This window comes from Primulina eburnea, chromosome 2 (genome assembly GCF_022965805.1).
Source record: "Primulina eburnea isolate SZY01 chromosome 2, ASM2296580v1, whole genome shotgun sequence".
Lineage (NCBI taxonomy): Eukaryota > Viridiplantae > Streptophyta > Magnoliopsida > Lamiales > Gesneriaceae > Primulina > Primulina eburnea.
This window is the reverse complement of record NC_133102.1, coordinates 977,660-999,636: the sequence shown is the minus strand read 5'-3', so window position 1 is coordinate 999,636 and position 21,977 is coordinate 977,660. Positions and strand designations below refer to the sequence as shown.

Sequence of the window (21,977 nt, the reverse complement as noted above, 5' to 3'; positions counted from 1 at the left end):
AAATGAGCAGCTCAGCGATCCTTCACCATAAAAAATGGTTGATAACTTACACAATCTTTCCATTGGTTATAATTAATTATTGATCAAAGAGGGACCAAAGTTTGAGTTTGAATCTCATAACTTTATTGAATAGAGTTACATATATTTCAAGACATAATAAATAAGGGTCCAATAAAGTGGAATAACGTAAGAAACCAATCGAGAAATGTTGACTTTTGAAATCGTAATTAAATATTATTTAATTCTTATTTCGAGCCATTACTTTTGATTTACCAGGTACTTGTGTGTACTTTGGTGGAGTGGTGAAAACTGAAAAGGTCAAGCATTTAATTGATATGATATTTCACTGCCCCATACAGGGAGGTTGGTAGGAGTGCCAGTTTGGGCGAGAAAGGTAATTCACTGCTTTGTTTACAACCAGTTGAGATAGAGAAACCTGAAGGACCTGGAGATGCACGGGGTAATGCTAACAGAGCATTCCCTTCTCAAACTGCTTGGCAGCGTCCCTTCATACAATATTAATGACATGCACCCGTGGCTGATAACCTTGCAGAGAGCATTAGAATCCTGTATTTCTTCAGAGGTATGCCATTTTCTTTTGACAGTGTAATAATGCATCTTCCTTGAAGCCCTGGCCACTACATGTGTTGTTCATTACAAAATCTTGATTTCTCAAGGCTGGATATTATCAACGCTACGTACTATTATAGTTCAATTATGAGCGCGACGAATTTGATAGCAACTTCAATTCAAATTTTCCATTACTTGGGCTTCATCAACAACAGAGTCTTGCTTATTTCTTCAAAACCTTGAAGTTCTCATAGTCTTGTCTCTTATTGATTTGAGGAAAGAATCACACTTTCAAATATATGTTTTTTTTCAAAAAAGAAGTTTGGACTAAAAAAAAAGAACTTTGAATTTCACACACGCAAATGCATTTACAATCGTTCCCACTCAATTCAAGTGACAATTTAAGAATACGTTCTTTTTAAACTGGAACTTTAGAAAGAGTTGGAGCTTAGGAATCAAAAATCAAAACATGCTTCGGAATTCCAGAAACCATAAGACCTCAAACCCCCTCACCCACATCACTATTCATCAATAAATCAAGAAAAACACCAAGCCTAAACTCATTGAGCTACAAAAAAAAAACTCGCATTCACAACAGTGTTCTCATCTATATTTTTACCGGAAATTAAGATACCAAGATAAGGGAATTGGCCAATTAGGAAAGGATAGCCATCACATCCGAAGACCGTAGTGCTATGTAGTCGGAACCATCACTACCCTTAAAATCATTACCGGCATATTTGGAGTACAGAACTGAATTTCCCGGGATAATTGACAATGGCATATTATTGCCTTCATTATCCAGGGAACCAGGCCCAACTGCAACAACCTGTAGTTCAAGAAAATAACTATTGACAGCCAGGATGGCAAAGAGAACATTGCACACAGCAGATGCCAAATCCAAGATTTGGACATATAAGGAAAATAGTATGTACCAGAGACTTTCCCACATATTTTGCAAAAATATAAACCTACCGTGCCAATTGAAGGTTTCTCCTTGCTTGCATCTGTTAGGTACATACCACCTGCCGTTTTCTCTTCAGCCACGGCAACCTATGAAAGAACAAAAGATATCACACACATTCAGCACCATACACATGCAAACCGAGTTGATAACCACAATATGGCACACGTTCAGCATCATATACATGTACACTGAGTTGATGTCCACATGATTATCGATAACTTGTCCATTTCGCTAATTTGACAAGTAAAAAAATAGGTCTCAGTCCCAGAACAAATTGATGGGTCCATTTTGATTCAATTTTCAGCACACTTGTGAGAAAGGCAGCGTAAATAAATTTATCAAGATTCTTGAAGTCGACATAGCAAAAATAGACAGGGAAGATAACCTTAATGACAACTCTGTCATTCTGAGACTTTAAATCTTTTACATCATCGGTTTCAAGAATACCAACAATGTCGTCTTCCTTCAAAATGAGATGATTTGATTCATTCAACTCCACTCCCGTCCCAGCATACTTTGAGTACACAACTTGGGAGCCAGTCTGAGATGGGAAACATCCGTACAAGGCAGTGCATCAAAGTAATCCGAATAAATCATAACCACCAAAATAGAATCTAACTTTAACATTACCTTTCGACTAATGACAACTGGTTTCTTCTCTATCATGAGACCTGTTCCAACTGCAACTACCTCGGCTCCTTAAGGTTTTGGTTGGGCAGTGGTTGGTAGTAAGGTACCACCTGAAGTCTTTTCCTTTATGACTTGATTTTCACCAACACCCGTGTCTCCCAATGGCTTGAGAGTTGTATACTGGGCGGTTGAAGAGTAGGTCAAGAAGCATAGACAGATTAACGCAAAAAAAACAACAAACAAACAAACTCAGTTGTATCAGAAACATAGGCAAACAAATTCAGATGCTGTATTGCTGTCACTCACTAGAAAAGATAAAATAATGGATAGAAAATAAGGGTCTGCTGCAAACTTAGATCGCTATAAACCATTGATTACCAATGGACAGAGAAGTCAAATTCTAAAAGATTTCAAGTTTCAACAAAATGCAGCAAACATATTACTTAAGCAGCAGTAAAAAAAAATTTAAGTCGACAAGTTGCGAGATGATCATTTTACATACAAGGGCAACTCATATTCCACCATCCAAAGATCAACACAATCAATTAAGTAATTAAATGATGTAGAAATTTTATTTTAAATATTTTTCCAACATTCCTTGTGCTACTGGAATCATAAGGGTAAATGAAAGTTCCTTGGGATCACAACACTCAAATAAAAATTAACTGGCTACATTGTCAAATTTAGAATGAAAACACTCAGCACCAGCAGTCCAAGAACATAACTTTTTATTTGCCCCCTTAAAATACGAAACTGAAATAACATTATAGACGGCATGAAAAGGCGTGAACGTCGAAAATATACTATACCTTCGGGCAACGGTAGTGGCACCATTAATAACAAGGCCACGGTGTGGCTTCGAAAAGAGACCATTTCGCTGGAGAGATGAAAAAGATGGGATTCTCACTGCATTTGAAGCTCTGAGCCCTTCAAATGAGGTGAACCCTTTGGCTGAGATAGAAGATGTAGCGGAAGTCAGCTGTGTAGTCGCCATTTCTTGCTTTCTCATAAACTCCAAAATCAGAAAATCTGACACGTATAAACCAAGACTCATCAAGTCATGGTACACAACAAAATGAAGAAGGAAAAACAATAATATTAGACCTGAAATGAAATCTTTGATAAAGTGAAATGGTGGGCTGGTATCAAAATGAAAGAATTGTTGGCAATGAGGATAACGAAACCCTAGAAAGTTCTTAGCTAAAGGCCGAAGAGTAAAGGATTCTAGAATTATGCTTGAAGCCGTCGCCTGTGAGTGAGCAGCAGCACCGAGGCTGGTTTGACACCCAAAGGCCCACTTCGATTTGGCAGGATTAGGTTTTTAATCAGGCATTTCCTTTCAGAAATATATTTTAAATTAAGTTTATTTCAAGATACCATATTGATCCTATTAGATTTAATAGAAGATTTTATGTCAATCTAGATTATTTCATCTGAATTTTTCAATCATGAGGAAATAAATAACAAAAAAAAAAACTAAGTCTCTTGTGAAATAGTCTCACACTTTATCTATGAGACGGATCAACTCTATTGATATTCATAATAAAAAATAATACTCTTAGCAGAAAACGTAATATTTTTTTATGGATGATCCAAATAAAAAATCTATATCACAAAATACGATCCATGAGACTGTCTCACATAAGTTTGTGTCAAAAAGGAAAAATTTATGGTTTGTGTACCGTATATGTTGAAAGTTAAATACATAAACGACTTTCTCTCAATATCGTAACTGGAGTAAGGTAATTGAGTCGAGTGTCTAGATTCCATATCGAAGGGTGTCCAAATGAGTTTGTATATGTATTAGCATGATATTTTATTCAATTCGTTTCACATAACGATAAAATATTGTTTATTATATTATATTATTCCAACAATTTTTAAGATTTCGATGAATGAATGCTAAAAACACATAATTGAGCTATTAATATTTACAAATTAATTTTTCAAATAATTTTATAATAAAGCTCCAATTCATATAACTTATAGTTATGATAGAAAATAAATATTCGTTTTTAAAACATTTAATCATGAGGATGTCAACAAATTTGTAGAAACAAAAAAAAAATGTTATATCAAAGCCACACCTAATACAATGAAAAAATACTTCATCCAAAACAATGAAAGCAACGAGAAAATAAACAATTTGTCATTTGATGAACAATGATCAATTATTCGAGGGGTTCGATTTTTTAAGTTCGACTCAAATTTTCAAAAGTGATTTAGTTTGTATTTGAAACACATATATATTTCAGAATATATATCCACTCTCTTTGTACTCTTTAGTTGTCACATTTATTATAATATATAATAAAATATATGTTTCAATCTTTTTACTTTTCACAAAAAACTTCTATGACTTGTTTTATTTTTTTTATATCTTATTCTATTTATTATATTAACTGTTTGATGATTGAGAGAAAAAATTGGAAACTTCCTCAAATTTGATCTGTAAATATCCCATAATGAACACATTAAAATCGTTGATCTCGATTATTATACATACAGTTTTGGAAAGTTGAATTTATATATTTTGAACTTAAAAGTGAATTAAGGGATTTAATTTAGTAAGTAGTTGAAATGAGGTTTCAAAATTAAAAGCAATCAGGTAGACTGGCAGCGCAGACACTTGAAAATCATAATAGTTAACCCCGTCTCGTTTGAATGGAACACTCGGCAGGCAGACGCGGTGAAAACAACCTCAATCGCATGTAATTGATGACGATTCAAGCTGCTCTTGTTTGAAAAACATGATGTGATGTCTATTTACAGACAAATATTTGTTGTCAATTTTCAGTAGCTTCCTCAACGCCTATGTTAGATCGCCAATTATGATAACAGATTGAATTGATAATGACTGAAAAGCGGCTTGCAAGATCCCAAGCACTCGGATCAATTTCACGAATGGCGAAGACGTGCCAACCAAAGGGAGACGTACGTCCGTATACTTGGTGTGGAGAATGTGCGCTTAAGTGAGTCAAGGCAACGTACGTCATCTAATATGGTAGGATGGTGATGTTCCTGATGCAAACTATTATATATATTATCAATTATATTTTAGAGAATGAACTTTAAAATGAATACAAGGAAATTAGAGCGTGCTTCGTGGATCCATCTGAATTGGAGCTCGAGTCCAACGTGCTCTTATCCGCAGCGCGTAGCTCCTAAGGACAAACAACCAGATTCCCTTGGTTATTAATATTTAATTCAATGTTTGTATTGTTTTCTTTTTGTCAATCTCAATCAACACGGAGTCTTTATTTTGACCCCACCACTAGTTTGCTACACAGTACTCGTTATCTACATATATTTATACGCGGGCCGCCGTTTCTTCCCAGCACCCAAAACCCATCAGCAAAGAAACACCTGCAGGGATATCGGACGACTTATATATTATCGTTTACTTAATATGGCAAAATCAACGAGTTTTACTTCAGAGAGCACTGAAGCTTCTGCTTCTGCTTCTGCTTCTGCTTCTGCTTCTTCTTCTGCATCTGCTTCTGCTTCGAGCAAGTATAAGGGTGTGAGGCTGCGGAAGTGGGGTAAGTTTGTGTCGGAGATCAGGTTGCCCAACAGCAGGGAGAGGATCTGGTTGGGTTCCTACGACACGGCGGAGAAGGCGGCTCGTGCATTCGACGCCGCTCTCTTCTGCCTCCGCGGCAAGAACGTGAAGTTCAATTTCCCCGATAACCCGCCGGAGATCACCAACGGCATGTCCATGACACCGGGAGAGATCCAGGAGGCGGCGGCACGGTACGCCAATTCCGGAGACCAGGGCCCACGCGCCGCTGGCCGGGTCGAGAATTCGGACACGCAGTCATCGTCTGAGTTAATACCTTTTCCTCATGCAGAGTCCCCATGCCCATCGGTGTCATATGGGACAGCTCCGCCGGAAAACGAATTTGCGGATATGCCCCTGGACAATGCATTCTTGAACCAGTTTTTAGCCATGGGTCACGAGAATAACGTCCACGATTTCGGGGTATTCCCGGGATATGGAGATTTCTCGGGTGAATTTTTTGTGCCACCTTTGCCCGACGTTGATTGTTGGGCAAACAATACGGAAGAAATATCTTCCGAGAGTTCATTTCTGTGGAATTTTTAAAACCACACATTTCAGGAAATCTGGCTATTTTAGTTGCTGGAATCACTGATCAAAAATTTCATTTATATTTTATTTTTATTAAGTCGATGGACCAATGTTCGGGCAACCATCGACTCATTTATTCTATTATTCGTTTACTTTAGGTTAATTTCGGATGTTCATGTATTGTTTCCCTCATGGCTTTGTGAGTTAGTTCTATAAATCTCGATCTTTTACATAATAAATATTGTTTTACTTTTTTAAACATCACGTGCCTTTATAAATATTCTTGAATGCACGTGATATAACAAAATTCCTACACAAACTTGAAATAAATATGAAAACGAGAACGCACGTAAGTGGAGTCGAGATTTTCAGTGACACTGATATACCTAGACAGGAAATAGAAATTACGTATTATTTATTTTCTATTTGGTATTCTATTTTGTCAAGCAAGATGCAATCATACAACTGAAATTGTCTATTCGACGTGGCCAATTTCAAATTACAATCTCCGTTTTTTTCTATTTGTAGGTTTTTGAATCTATACTATATTATTAAGTTTAATACATCAAAATTACAGGTCAGTATTTTATTATTTTTTATAATTATATTTTAATCCATATTTATATATAAATCAAATGAATTATATATATATAGATATATATATATTGTTTTTATTTTGCATTTGTAAAATAGGAATTATGATTCTTTTTATTGAAAAATTAAATTATTATTAATTCACATGTAAATTATTTTTATTAACCAAAATTATTGCTGGGTATAAATATTATTTATTTTTTAAAAAATAAAATAGAGTTTAAAAAATAAAATAGAGTTAATATTTATTTACGCAGATCCATCCATCCAACCAAACAGTATGGACCAATGAGTTGTATTGGCTTGAAGCAAAATCTAAAAATACCAACCCAAGTGGATCAACTACTTTCACTTCACAAAAGTTGCAAAATATCATTAATTATAGGATAAATACAGAGCATTTTCTCTTTGTCGCTCGTGACATTGTTCCATCAACTCATTACAAATTTTGTAATTTGTATAAAACATATATCTGATGTGATCTCTATAACACATATTTTTACTGTGGAAAATTAAATTAAAGTACGCACCCCAAATTTTGTTTCTCGTTTTAAATATAAGCACTATATTTATAATATATCGTACACAGATTTTCACAGATACGAAATTTACAGTAAAAAGTAATAATATTCCGTAAAATAAAATAAACTGTATATTAATTTCCAAATAATAATAATAATAGTTTTCCAGGTTCAATTACTTTTGAGTCCAACAATATGCGTCCCCAATCATCTCACTTTTTTTTATTACTAATAAATATTATTATTATTATTATTATTATTATTATTATTATTATTATTATTATTATTATATTATTATTATTATTATTATTACTTTTGTCTTTCCCTTTTTTAATTTTATTACGTTTGGGACGAGACTTCAAATTTTAGTTGTTAAATTGTATTTTTCAGATTATGTCTTCATTTGCTCTGACAAAATTTTGCATTCAAGACACGAATTTAAAGGGGAAAAAATTGGATATGTTATTAAAACATATCTTTTATTTTTAGGGGTGTGTGTGTGTGTGAAAATAAAATTTGAAAATCATTCATTAGAGTAATAATAACTTACGATAACTTGTTAAAAAAAACGAAGGCTAATAGCATTTTATTTAAAATGAAGAGTTATTCAATGAAATGTTTATGAATTTGTTCGTAATATATTTTCAAAAAATATCTTATTTTAAAAAACGAAATGTACATGAATTAAATTTAATGTTTAAAGTAATATATTTACTATATAAACAGTATGAAGTCAGCCAAAACATGAAACCATATATGGAACAAAATATAGCAGAGAATATATAATTTCCTAAATTAAGTCAATTCAAAAAAAATTATATAAGACCATATGCGATCGAAAACTTGTGAATAATTAGGGGTGTAAATTTGGATGAGTCGAATGAGTTCAAGTTTAGTTGTAGCAAGGATTACAAAAAAATTCACAACTCGAACCCGACCCAAAAACTCTAAACTTGAATCCAAACCAACCGACTAATAAGATCAACTTGTCAACCCGATTTTTTTATCATTATTATTTTATTATTTAACAAAATAAAATTAAAAAAATTCAAAACATATAATCGTAATAAAAATATTTTAATTTAAATACATAATAATAAATAATAAAATTAAATTAAAAGGTCAAAACATATCATCATAATAAAAATATTTTCATTTAAACAAGTGATAATAAATTTTTAATCTAAATATGATAATTATTTCATTTTTTTAAATTTTTTAATTTAGTAGCACAATTAATTGTCTAAATTATTCAAAAAATAATTATTGTATGTTTAAAAATTTAAACTTATGATATTAATATGATAATGGGGTCCTTGATGGACCTGTCTTCCATGGGGTATCACCAGACCTGCCCGGTCAGGTCGATCCCCGTTCGCAGCGGCAAACATCGTTCGTTAACGACAAGCTGAATAAATTTTTGTAGTACGGTAAGTCCTCATCGTCGATGAACCAAGGACAACACAGCTAATCGAACTCTGAACCTACGATTCAGTTCGACTTGGGAGGGAGAGACTGGTGATACCCCATGGAAGACAGGCTCATCAAGGGCCCCATTATCTTTGGCTCATCCCTAGCCCAAGTGGAAAACAAGCCCATCAAGGGCCTAGGTATTCTCCTATAAATAACAGGTTTGAGTGTTCAGTTAATTCATTCACTATATTGTTTTCAGCAGCACCATTAGCTGCTCCCCCTTATATCCTCAGTCACTGACTTGAGCGTCGGAAGGGCTACGCCAGGACACCCTCCTGGCCCCCTCCTCTTAACGGTCTTTTTCGTGATTTCAGGCTCAGGATCATTTCAAAACTCTGCGTCTGTACTAGTGACACTTACTGGGAGCGGACCTTAAATTTCCTGTGAATATCACAATGCTTCTTGATATTTTTATAATTTTTTGTACTATTCTTATCTTGAAACATTGTATGAAATAATAAATAAGTAAAATTGAAAGTTTTTATAAACTTTAATAAATCAATTTTAATTAACTTATTTTGTCAATGTATATATCAATAGTACATTATAATTATTTCTAATATTTGGTAACATTAAAAAATAATACTCTTAGCATAAAAAAAAATATTTTTTTTATGGTTGATCCAAATAAGATATTTGTCTCACAAATACGACTCGTGAGACCGTCTCACATAAGTTTTTGCCAACTCGATATGACTTGAACCGACATACTATTTCGGGTCATGTTATGTGTCCACCCCAATTTGATCTAAATCCGAAAACTCGCGCCTTTAATGCGATATATTTTTTGTCAACTCGCTTGGTTTCGTTTTTTTTCCATTTATTTTTTCATATGCATTCAAATATACTAAAAAACGCGTTTTTATGTTGGCATCATTAGGGAGCGGGCTGTACTAGCCGAAGATGTCGCATCATCGTGGAAAATCGCAGAAATATCCCAACACCTTTTCCACCATCCGTTGTTCAAGATATCAAATATAGGTTCAATTAATTTTTATATTAAAATTGAATGCGTAAAAATTTATTTACTAAGGGAAATTTTTTGAATCTATAAACTTTGTTGGAGTGATTTTTTTTAATAACAGAAAAGCTTATGATAAAAAGTAAACAATGTTATGCGGTTTTTATACATGAATAAGAGACACTATAAAAATTACAATAATTAACTAATTAATTAAATGAGCAGGTAACATCAATCACAAAACTTACCCATTCCAAAAAAATACAAAAATTATACAATATTTTCTAAATTGAAAGACGAAAAATTTCAATGGCGGCGCTGAATGTTTGGTGAAGAACACTGAGGAGCCAATTCCAGCCATGCTTCTCTTTTAGATGGCACAGTAGTCGGTTTTCTTGCTCCGTACGGTTCAGTAGCAACAATTCTGTAAATTTCATACCCCAAAATTAACGACAGCCAATACACAAATAAGTTGAAGTTAAATAATTATTGGAAAATACCAATTCACCTGTCTTTCCTCCTCTCCAAGAATCTGGCCAAAGAATTTTTCCTCTTGATTGGTAAATCTACAACGCCGTAAGTAAAACTGATCGGTCAACTAAACATCAACCTTTTGTGGAAAAATTGAAACGGAGATGAGGGAAATGAGCATACCAGAACCAAGAAGCTGGTGAGGAGTGCATAGTTCTCGAGCTGAAGTAAACTCGGGGAAGCTGGCGGCGGGTTCCGCCGGTCTCTGAGCTGTGTTCGGAGGTGATAAGGCGGCGGTTCTGGCTAACATAATGATCCGGTTCGCCTTGTCCGCCGGCAAATCGTCAAACACAAACACCTGACCGGCGTAGAATATGGTCATCTGGGCACTTTGATCAGCCCCGGATTTCATACCACTGTTACGATTCGAACAAAGCTGTGTAAGATGACAATTCCCTAGGCCAACGCAAGAGGAGTTGGGGTTGGGGTAGAATAGTAATATAGAATTTACCTGAGATCATGAGATTTCTTTATGATTTCTGTCCTTCCGCCATTGAGGGGATACGAATCAGGCTTTGCAGCACCCGAACTCTGATCTGATTTCTCGATCATGGGCAACAAATCCATCGTTCTAGTTGGAATCCCTGTTAGCCGAAAAAGAAACAAATCTAAGACATACAACAGCAAATCTAGGAGCCCCAACAGAAAAAGGAAACGATACCGTACCTTTGTGCTCTGACCTCGTGGACAACACCAGACCTAGGTCTTCAAAATTACCCCCCTCTTTCAAGTACTGGCTCAACAAGCTACACGTCTGAGTGAAATTAGACCTCTTCCCGGAGTCCAATAATTCCGGCGAGCCCATTTTTCTTCCGGAAGACAAATTGGTGACTAATCTTCAAAGAAATTAAATTGAAATTTGAATTGTTTTCAGACAATGAATGGTGTGTTACAAAAATAGGGCTTTATTATTATATATAAAAAGGTGGATTATATTTTAGGCACGAGGAATATGTGGACTTATTATTATGGGTTGGCCGACCCACCGACCGACCCTGTTGACCTAAGGTATTGTTAATGGATCGGATATCACCCTTTTAAAACATGTGTTTGTCTTCTTTTTTTTCTTTTTTCTTCTGAGAGGCATGCGTGCTGCTGTCTCGATTTTTACCAAACATCTAAAAGTTGATATTCGTTACTACATTTAAAAGCATAAACGACAAATAATTTGTTTATAGGACAATAAAACGTGGATAAAAACTTGTATGAGATGGTTTTATGAGTTGTATTTGTGAGGCGGATATTTTATTTTGATTATCCATGAAAAAATATTATTTTTTATGCTAAGAAATTACTTTTTATTGTGAATATCGGTATGGTTGGCCCGTCTCACAGATTAGGATCCGTGGGACGGTCTCACATAAGACCCTACTCTAAAATGTGAGCAATAGCCGTACATTTTAATTTCTGGTCGCTCTTTTGTTACTTATTTATTTATTTTCTATTACCGTTATTTTTTTTTTGTGTGTATTCGCTACATTTACGAGCCAACTCATTAGTCTACAAATCACGGTGATCAAGTAACTAAAGTAGACAAATTTCGTGTAGCATGCTCAACTAAAAAAACCGAGACAGAAAAATTCAAATACAAGAGCTCTGGATTAGTGCACACCAACCTTACTAATCTAGCTTCCCCTTGAAGTCACGTTATGTTAACAGAACGTCTAGTACTTTTTTCTATATATGAATATAAAAAATTTCAAATTACATTTTTAGATATATTTCTTAATTAGTAATAAATCTGAAAGCTATATATCCTTCGTTCCATAGTTAACATAGTTGTTGGTTTATTAACTCTTTTTTTTTTAAAATAGATTATTAACTGACTTTATATTATCCAGTGGATTAATTGTACATGAATGAAGTGTGACACTTTCGGAAAAGAAATACATACCAAATGACTTGTTGATAAAACTACATTGATGGAAAAATTATTAGTGACTTAAATCCTCATTTGATAATGAAAGCAAAAAAAAATTCTTGTGTGTCAAGATATAATTTATTCATTGAATTATCTTTTTTTTAATTGATAAGATTTTGTTAAATATTTGATTAAAACTTTTGTCTTTCTAGACGTTTATAAGGATCAACTCTATATGTAATTTGATATATTTAAAATTGTTTATCTCTGTCATAAACTCTATTTTAGTATGATTTGTAGGTATCTATCAATAAACAATTATAGGGAAAAACATGTCTATAAATTTGAGAATCATATGCTACGCACAAAAGCGGAGAGATAAAGATAAATATTCACAAAGCTGAGAAGAATTAAGTATTAGACCGTCGTCGTTTGACTAATATAGTTATTTACAATTATGTTGTCGTGGTTGTTGGAGACATCTGAAAACAATACTTTTGAAGTGTTGATTGAATATTTTTTTTTCTTGTTCCAGTTTTTGGCACATAGTTTTTGTATTCTTTTGGTTATGTTATTGTTGTTTTTAAAATGTTATTTGATTTCTTAAGTTGTAAGGGAAGATAATTTTTTTTTTTTATAAAATTACTAGTGTTGGTTTTGTAAACTCGATATGTTCTTCTAGTGACTATTTTGTCACGAGTATCGCACAAATATTTATATTTGTGTATAATTATCTCTGAGTTATTTTTAGTTATTTGTTATTTTATTAATTCATATTATATGTAATAATATTTGAGACAACATTAATATCTAATATCTAATATATACTACGTTTTTTGGTTCATATCATACAAAATCTCTTACAGAATCTTCTTTTGATTTTAGTTTCAATTTTAAATTATTTTTTGACATATTTTTATTTTTTTGGTTTTTGGGTCAAATCTGACTCGAAGGGTCAGTCGACTCTTTCCACGAAAAACCTAGCCCAAGTCCACAATATTCTAAATCATCACGTTTAAAAAGGATTGTTGAAAAGTTCAATTGCTAAAATAAATTTGACTTCATTATCATGTATGAATAAAATTCTTACCTAATTTCTTGGACTTGGTCTTTCTCCAAAACTACTTATAGAGATGAGGAAGAATGATCAAATTTTTTTATTAACCGTCTGAATCGTATTATACCATTTTATTTTCTTAATATTTTATAAAAATCGCGATTAAAAATAATAATCACAAACCGCATCGCATATATACGATGCGGTTATTTTTTTTGCCAAGAACCGTACCGCCTGAAATGTTTGTCATAATATTTGGCTTAGGATTATAATAATTCGTAAACAACATATTCAATTAAAGAAATCATCATTCATTCTATTTCAAATCTCTTCAAAATTATTACTCTTACAAAAAAAACTTATCTTCATCTTCATTATTCTTCATATTAGTCTTTTTATTAGATTATTTATTCTTTTATAACAAAATTTTTGTTTGATTTGAACTATATTTTATATTTGAAGACATTATAGTTGTTGTTTTAAAAAAAATAGAATATATGTTTTAATTATTTTCATTAAAAAAAACCGTCAACCGACCGCAACCGTCTGAAACCGCTCAAAACCGTAAAACTAATTCTATATGTAAAACCGCGATTATTTTTTTAAAATATTAACCGATCGCATATGGTAATTCGATTTTAATTTTAAAAAAATCGCAAAACCGCACCGTGATCACCCGTAGATATGACAATAGAATGGGAGTCGAATTTTTGTCATTTTTATATCCATCATCGAATTTTATCCCATCCCACATAACTCTCATCCCTATTTTTTCGGGTTTGGTGGATTCCGGACTTGTGAAAACAGATATTCATTTTTGTTTCAAAAATATTAATGGGACGGTGACGGGACGGATTCGAGGATTTCCCTAACACGAACTTATTTTAATTATTTTTAATATTGCTAACAATAATAATAATAATTATTTTTAGAGTAGGTCTCTTGTGAGATAGTTTCACGAATTTTTATCTGTGAGACGGACCAATTCTACCGATATTCACAATAAAAAATAATTTTTCATGGATGACCCAAATAAGAGATCCGTCCCACAAAATACGACCCGTAAGATCGTCTCACATAAGTTTTTGTCTTATTTTTATTAGGACGAGTTTGAGGATAAACATAGTACTCTCATATTCGTCCTGAATCATCTTAGAAGTTCAAATAGAAATCTCCGAGCGCGAAAAAAGCAGAGATTCTTGTTGGGTGCAATAATTGTCCCTGTTTGGTAGAGCGATCGAATCGTGGTTCTTGAGCTGCAGTGCGGTTTAAAAGATTTGAGTTGCACCATTACCTCAAGCTATAACTTTTGGTAAAACGGCAAGCGCTCGGTCCTACAATTGGTATCAGAGTCAATGTCACGAGTTCGATTTCCATTGATTGCAAGAAGTAAAATCCTTGGAAAGGAGATTGTTGGGTGCAATAATTGTCCCTGCTTGATAGCTATATCTTTTGGTAAAACGACAAGCGCTCGGTACTACAATTCCTGTCTTTTTTCCGGATTTTCCTCACGAGACCTTGAATTCATTGGGAAATTGCCATCCTAGCTACTTACCGGAATGATCGGACTATCCGACCCATTAGCTCCACTACTAGTCGAGGAACAGGTGGCATCACTTTATTCAAATAAAATTTAGTGTTTTTGTTTCACGTTGTTTATGCTTTTAAAAAAATCGATAATTATCTGATGTATTTAAAAATAAAATTATTATATCGATAAAATATTTATGAATCAGTTATAATTATTTTCATTCAAAGACACACACTATATCGAGTTAATTATCTAGTGTAATTGAGTTCAAATAGTATATCATCTACTTGATGTCCTTTGAATATACATATTAAGATCAAATCCAAACAAGACTTTGGATCCCTGACCATTCCTAACCAAGGTAGGAGGCTCATAATGAATATTGTGTGCTCTCCTATAAATATCAGTTTGAGAACTTAATTGATTCATTCATTATATTGACCTTCAACAACATCTTTAGCCGCTCTCTCATTTTTGTCCTTTGTACCTGACTTGAGCGTCGGAAAGACTACATCGGGACATGTTCACGGCCCTCTTCTAACGATCTCCTCTATGGTTTCAGGTCCAGAGTAGGTACGAGGCAAATCTCACCTAATGAAATCGAATCCTATATTTCGAATGAGTATCACTACTCAAACAAAATTTGTGATGGGTTTGTAATTTTTAAATATTTGTTCATATATCCATTATTATCCATAAAAAGATCATGCAGGACATTAATGTGTTGCTAAAAAAAGTAGAGCCATATAAATATTTGGACTTTTCAAATTCGAATCTCTCTTCTTGTTTATATCATTATTCATCGCTATGGACATAATCAAATGATGTATATTTCAAAATTCATATTCTAATCGTTATTTCAACTAACATTCTTGATACACGATATGTGTCCCGAACATGGTCATGACACACGTGAAGATCAACTCTAGGTGCATACATAGATTCAAATGGGAATGAATCTAGTTTAAACAATGTGCGTTCTCCACTTTTAGCTCATAATCAAAACTATTAAATATATGCCATACGAAACCATGTACTCTAGAGAAATTTGTACTTGATTTTACATGTTATATTTTTTTTGCAAGAATGGACGATACACCGGAAATGTCTCATGTCAAGCCTAGATTCACCTCTCTTTTCCACCTGAAAAATCCTCGACATTTGTTTCTCATAGAAAACTAACTAAAATTTTCCATCACCAATCTTTATTCAACTCGAACCATCAGTACACTACATCACAGAATCATGACACACTACCATTCCAAGTTCAAACCAAACAAAGCCACACAAATCAGAGACCCCCTCAAAATTCAGGGCTCGAAATTTTGCGGTCTCTTCAAAGATCAGCTGTGTCATCAAGCCCGGAGGTGCCTACAGCGTTTTCCCCATATCTTCCCACTGAAATGGCCGCTGTTCGCCTCCTCGTTTCGTTTCTCGTCTTCTCTGTTTCTTTTGCTATAGATGATGATGACTACCTCATCGAATTCAAAAAGAAGTTGAAGAATTCTTCCGCCCTGGATTCGACCTGGATCAAAGGGACCAATCCGTGTGACAATAAGAAAAAATGGCTCGGAGTAGATTGTAGCGAGGCTGGTCATACGAGTGTATCGGGTTTGTTTCTTATGAATCTTGGTCTCTCGGGTGATGCTGGGAATATTGATCTTGGATCTTTGTGGAATCTTCAAGAGCTTCGAGCTATCAGTTTGGAGAACAATAGTTTCTCAGGTCCAATGCCTCAATTCAATCGACTGAATAAATTGAAGGCGATTTTCTTGGCAGGGAATGAGTTTTCTGGGGAGATAGCTTCAGATTTCTTTATAAAATCCGGGAATCTCAAGAAAGTGGAGCTTGCGCGAAACAAGTTATCGGGTAAAATCCCCGATTCTTTAGGAAAACTGGAGTCTCTCATAGCTCTAACGCTAAATAACAATGAGTTTTCAGGGCCTGTCCCTGAATTAGCACAAAAATCCTTGCAGATACTTGATCTGTCCTACAACAAACTACAAGGGGAGGTCCCTCAAAGCATGTCAAAATTTAAAGCCACGGCCTTTGAAGGAAATCCCGACCTCTGTGGCGCTGTAGTTTCGAAGCAATGCAAAGTTCAAGATTCATTGGCCACTGGTGAATCCAAAGAATCGGGCTCAAGTGCCAAATGGATCATCTTGGGCATAGTGGCTGCTCTTTTGTTAGTGACAGTCATTTTCAGAGCCCGGAGAAAGGACAACAATTTCAGGGTCCTTGGAAAAGAGAATCTCGATGAAGAAGTGCAGATCCACACACCCATCAGCAATATCAGGAGTCTGAGCTCTAGCCGGAAAGGAAGAAACACGGATACCTCCAGTGGCCGTTCCTCCAGAATACACTCACATAGTGGGAAATCTGCAAGCGATCTTGTGGTGATTAATGACGAGAGAGGGATATTCGGATTGTCTGATTTGATGAAGGCTTCGGCAGAGGTTCTTGGAAATGGTGGCATGGGGTCAGCATACAAAGCCGTAATGGCCAACGGATTGTCTGTTGTGGTGAAACGATTGAGAGAAATGAATAAGTTCAGTAGAGACGAATTTGACGCGGAGATCAGAAAGCTTGGAAGTCCGAGGCACCCCAATATTTTACCACCATTGGCGTATCATTACAGGAAAGAAGAGAAACTTTTAGTGTCTGAATTTGTCCCCAAAGGCAGCTTGATGTTTCTGTTGCATGGTAATGCCTTTTAATATATGGTTCATTCTCGAATTTTGATCATAGGTCTCCCTGAAATATATGCTTCTAATTTAACCCGAAATCCAGCAAAAGATATTCCCAGATTTTGAATAAATTGTGACATCAATAAGCATAAACTAAATATGTTATTCACCATTTCTTGTATTGTTCACATCTTTCCACGAACCCTTGCCGTTTTCTGACATGAAAATGCTTTAACATTCGAGTGTCAAATTTCAGGCAATCGTAGCAGCGACGAGCTGAATTGGCCAACGCGACTGAGAATAATCAAGGGAATAGCTGAGGGGCTAGAATTCCTTCACACGGAATTCGCAAACCAGGACTTGCCACACGGGAATCTGAAGTCCAACAACATACTTCTGTCATCCAGTTACGAGCCGCTGCTAACAGATTACGGGCTGAATGCTTTAATCAGCAACACCCAATCTGCGCAAGCCCTCTTTGCCTACAACTCCCCTGAGGCCGTACAATATCAACAAGTATCCCCCAAAAGCGACGTCTACTGTCTAGGAATCGTTATTCTCGAAATTATGACAGGGAAATTTCCTTCTCAGTACAATCCAAAGGGTGGTACTGATGTGGTGCAATGGGTGAATCAAGCCATTTCTGAGGACAGAATCAGGGAATTGATCTACCCTGAGATTGGAAATACATCAAATTCAGTCGACCAGATGGAGAAGATGCTGTACATTGCAGCAGCATGCACAGAAAATGATCATACCAAGAGGATTGAAATGAGGGAAGCTGCAAGGAATATAGGAGAGGTACAAGTTTGAGGCTTTTTTTCCTCCAGATTGGTCGTCTCACCGGGATGGATCGAACACACTGCGAAATGTCTACAACATATACGAGATTCAGATGAAACTTCTTACATGATCCGACGATAATTAACTGATAGAATGTTCCTAAGTTATCCACGGTAAATGTAGTTTTTTGTGTAGAAATGTTAATGATTTTTCTAGATTAGGAAAGCAATCTATAGGATTGGTGGTTGAACCCCATTTTTGTAGATTTTTTAATTTTATTTTAAAGAAAGCACAGAAAATAGAATGGACATTCATTTTGTGAATATTGTAATTGTAGCTTGATTTGGCTTTTAATTGATCAATGTGAACTTTAGGGAGTTCGACATGTTTGCCATTGTTGCCATCATTTTTGCGCTGATTGCTTTCCAGTTTTGGTTGTTTTTCCACTTTGTAATGATGACTTGCAAATGAAAATGATAAATATATATTTATTTAGCCAATGATATATATATATATATATATATATATATATATATATATATATATATATATAATAAAATAAAATAAAAAATTTATATAGACTATGATTATAATTTTACAACATAATTCATTGGTATACATAAAATTTTACAGTTTTCTTAATTTTATTTTTTATTTATAAATAAAGATAATCTTGTTATATATTTTTGGTTGCTGGCTTCTGACTTCTGGGCTGAGATTGGAGTGGCCATCCAAGTTCACCAAAATTTCTGCTTGATTATTTCCCATTCATACTGATACTGTACAGAAATGAATCGATTCGCGGTGGCGAAACGGCTGCTTCCGGCGTTTGGTCAGCGGATCAACCGCTTTCAAAATTCAGCACCTATACTCACAAATCCAACGCTGTTTTCTACTGCAGCAGGATCTGAAACCGTTCCCAATCAAAACCCTAACCCATTCACATCATCATCGACGTCGGCCGGCGCGCGGGAGAGTGGTGCGAGGAAACCTTCGAGTCCTAAAGATCACTGGCAGGATGAGCAGGCTCGTGTTCTTCATGCCTCCCTTGGCCACGTGGTCCATTCCTTTCCTTCGATTCTTCTTTCTTTTTCTTTTTTCTTTGTTAATTGTGTGTTTTGTGAGTGGATTATTTTGGGTGGTGATTTTAGTGCATTAAATTAACTTTGGACCGAAATAACTGTTTATGAATGGAATTGTATTCATTGCCATCTCTGATTTTAATATTTTATATCAACGCGGCCTAACGAAGCGCAATGTTTTAAAGCTTTTTCCTGAGTCTTTAAAATAGTCCTTTTTCTTGGGAGAGTTGGAGTGAGAGCGTAAGCGAAACTACTTTATGCAAATTGTAATAGTGACTTGCGATGTTTTAGCAGATTAGATTAGGATGGACTGATGCGGCCATGATCGCTGGAGCAAGAGATGTTGCTGTGTCACCTTCTATTGTCGGTTCTTTTCCTCGGAAAGAAGCTTCTTTAGTAGAGGTCTGCTTTTTTAACCTTTATATTTATGTTTAATTTTGTGTTAGATCAACACCAAAACAGAATGGATTTGTTACCAGGATACTGGATCTGTAATATTTATATATATTCAATGTTCATAGTTCTTAGTCATGGAGACACACGTGTTCTGTGGACAGGCTTTTATATACACTGGTTGATCAATGCTCTTTTATTTATTTGCTTCAGTTTTTCATGGATGATTGTCTGCAAAGGCTAATTAACATAGTTGAGGACAGACGCCGAATTGGAAAGCTTAACTCTCAGTCAGCGTGTTTCAAAGCTCGTCAGAATTCGATTAGAGATGCAGGCTCCCTATATTTCAAAATGGCCCCAAGCACTTAGCATACAGGTGAACATTGTTGTCTCTCCAAGCTTAGGCTTTCATCGAGATGCTTGTCCAAGTAAATCCTTTATAAGATGAATTGTAGGCACAACCCTTGAATATTTCTGCGAGCTTCAAGCAGCGAGCAATGCTTGTTGATGAAATTTGGCATGCTGCTGGGGATAAGGCTGTCGACATTGATCGGTATGTGAAGCGCACGATCCTTGGTGGGATATACTCCACAACTGAATTATACATGCTTACCGATACTTCCCCAGGTTAGCATTGTGATTTGATTTTTTTTCCTTGCTTGATTGAGATTATATTTTTCGGGTCTTGCTGAAGCTTGTGATATTTTTTTCCTTCTGTTCTCACGTGTTAATTCCATGTTGTACTTGGCATGAACATTCTATGCACTCGATCAAGCTTTCTTGTTGCACAATGTGGTTCATTATACTTTTTTCTTTGTCAATACAATTCCCTTTTCTCGTTGAGATGCATTTTGCCGTGTAGAGGCCCAGCTGTCAAGAAGCTTACCACGTGGGCCTAACATGTTAATGCACTATCAGCATAGCTACATTAGTACAGCTTGATTGGCAGATAATATCATATAAGTAGTGTTGTTCCTCTCTTTTTTGTGTAAAAGACTTGCTCACTTGTCATGCTACGTATGTAGATTTTCAGAATACATGGGCTTTCTTAGATGGACGAATTAAAGATGCATTTGATATGAAAAACACTGTTCAGGAGGTAACCATTTTGTCTTTCATTGCTTCTTTGGTCACTTGTACTTTTTACATGTACATAAGTTGCTAATAGATATGCGGTATGCCAATGAAATGATCTATCACTGAATTTCCATGATATGAAAATTTCATCCCAACGCGATTAGAGACTTGCGAACTTGCAGGTTAAGTATCTGGCTGAAGCGGTGGGAGCTGGAATGGGCAGCTCCGTGCAAGGATTTGTGAAGAGAGTGTTCCAGTCTTGAGTTCTTGGCAGGGTGAAATAAGAATGATTACGACATTATCATGTCATCTATAGTTATAAATTTTCTCCAAGTTGTTGCGGGTTTCTTGTTCTTTTTCGAATGGGGACTGGACATAACTGAAAATGCTATTTGTACTTGACACACGTTTGGTATAAGTAGTATTTGTAAAGAGTTTATTTTAAGTGATTTCATACAAACCCATGCAAACACAACCTTAGAGTGTGTTTGGTTACAAAATTATTTTGCTTCAAAAAGTGCTTTTCTAAGTTGAACTTTTAAAAGTGATTCAGGTTTGTGTTTAGATAAATGGATAAAAAAAACATTTTGTTAATTCATAAAATTTAATGGAATAAGTGTTTTTTAACTTGAAAAAATCTTTAAAAGCTCTAAATTTGAAATTTCAGCTTAATGAAGTGTTTTGTACATCACTAAGAAGCCTATCCAAACACATAAAATTATAAAAGCAGATCTCTTTTTTTTTATAAAAAAAAACACTTTTCTTAGCCTAGCTTTTTGATGAAACGGTTCTAGTATTCATAAACAAGCGAAGCAATCTGTATCTGGAATAAAGTTAAAGGCATCAATTAAACTATCAAATCTGACAAAATAGAAGTTAAGCCCTAAATTAAGTTTTTGGTTTCATGTCATTATTCCTCTTCAAGAACACACCAATTTTTTTCTTCTTAAAATACGGAAAAATTAGCAACAAAAGGGCCGTCATTTCCAACTTATTTTCGCATCGAAGCAAACGGCCATGAGTGATCTCAATTTCTACTTATCCGTGCAACAAATGCGGGATTTTTGCATCTCACAAAAATCATCCCCCTTTCTTAAATTTCTAAGCAATTATTTTGTAATTTTTTTTTTAGAAAAAAAGTAAAGTTAAATTAGCAACAAAAGGGCCGT

General features: G+C 34.8%; 4 protein-coding genes and 2 pseudogenes across 5 annotated transcripts in view; 4 read left to right on the top strand and 2 right to left on the bottom strand.

Annotated features, from left to right (window-relative positions):
- Positions 1-21,977, top strand: part of LOC140816594 (uncharacterized) — an 80,485-nt gene that overhangs the window by 4,818 nt on the left and 53,690 nt on the right. The gene's annotated exons all lie outside the window — the stretch shown is intronic.
- On the bottom strand, positions 79-3,465 carry LOC140816645 (20 kDa chaperonin, chloroplastic-like; annotated as a pseudogene).
- Positions 5,503-6,462, top strand: LOC140824430 (ethylene-responsive transcription factor ERF017-like). The gene has a single exon (XM_073186021.1). It carries the CDS (start codon positions 5,577-5,579, stop codon positions 6,270-6,272), a length of 696 nt encoding a protein of 231 aa, XP_073042122.1. The 5' UTR covers positions 5,503-5,576; the 3' UTR covers positions 6,273-6,462.
- On the bottom strand, positions 10,001-11,243 carry LOC140824429 (protein TIFY 10B-like). The gene is made up of 5 exons (XM_073186020.1): positions 11,004-11,243; positions 10,789-10,921; positions 10,461-10,693; positions 10,315-10,372; positions 10,001-10,230 (listed from the first exon to the last, which is right to left on the bottom strand). The coding sequence occupies exons 1-5, from the start codon at positions 11,140-11,142 to the stop codon at positions 10,113-10,115; spliced, it is 681 nt and encodes a 226-aa protein (XP_073042121.1). The 5' UTR covers positions 11,143-11,243; the 3' UTR covers positions 10,001-10,112.
- On the top strand, positions 15,894-18,573 carry LOC140816474 (pollen receptor-like kinase 3). Its single transcript, XM_073175774.1, has 2 exons — positions 15,894-17,489; positions 17,730-18,573. The coding sequence occupies exons 1-2, from the start codon at positions 16,190-16,192 to the stop codon at positions 18,284-18,286; spliced, it is 1,857 nt and encodes a 618-aa protein (XP_073031875.1). The 5' UTR covers positions 15,894-16,189; the 3' UTR covers positions 18,287-18,573.
- On the top strand, positions 18,931-21,253 carry LOC140816468 (uncharacterized; annotated as a pseudogene).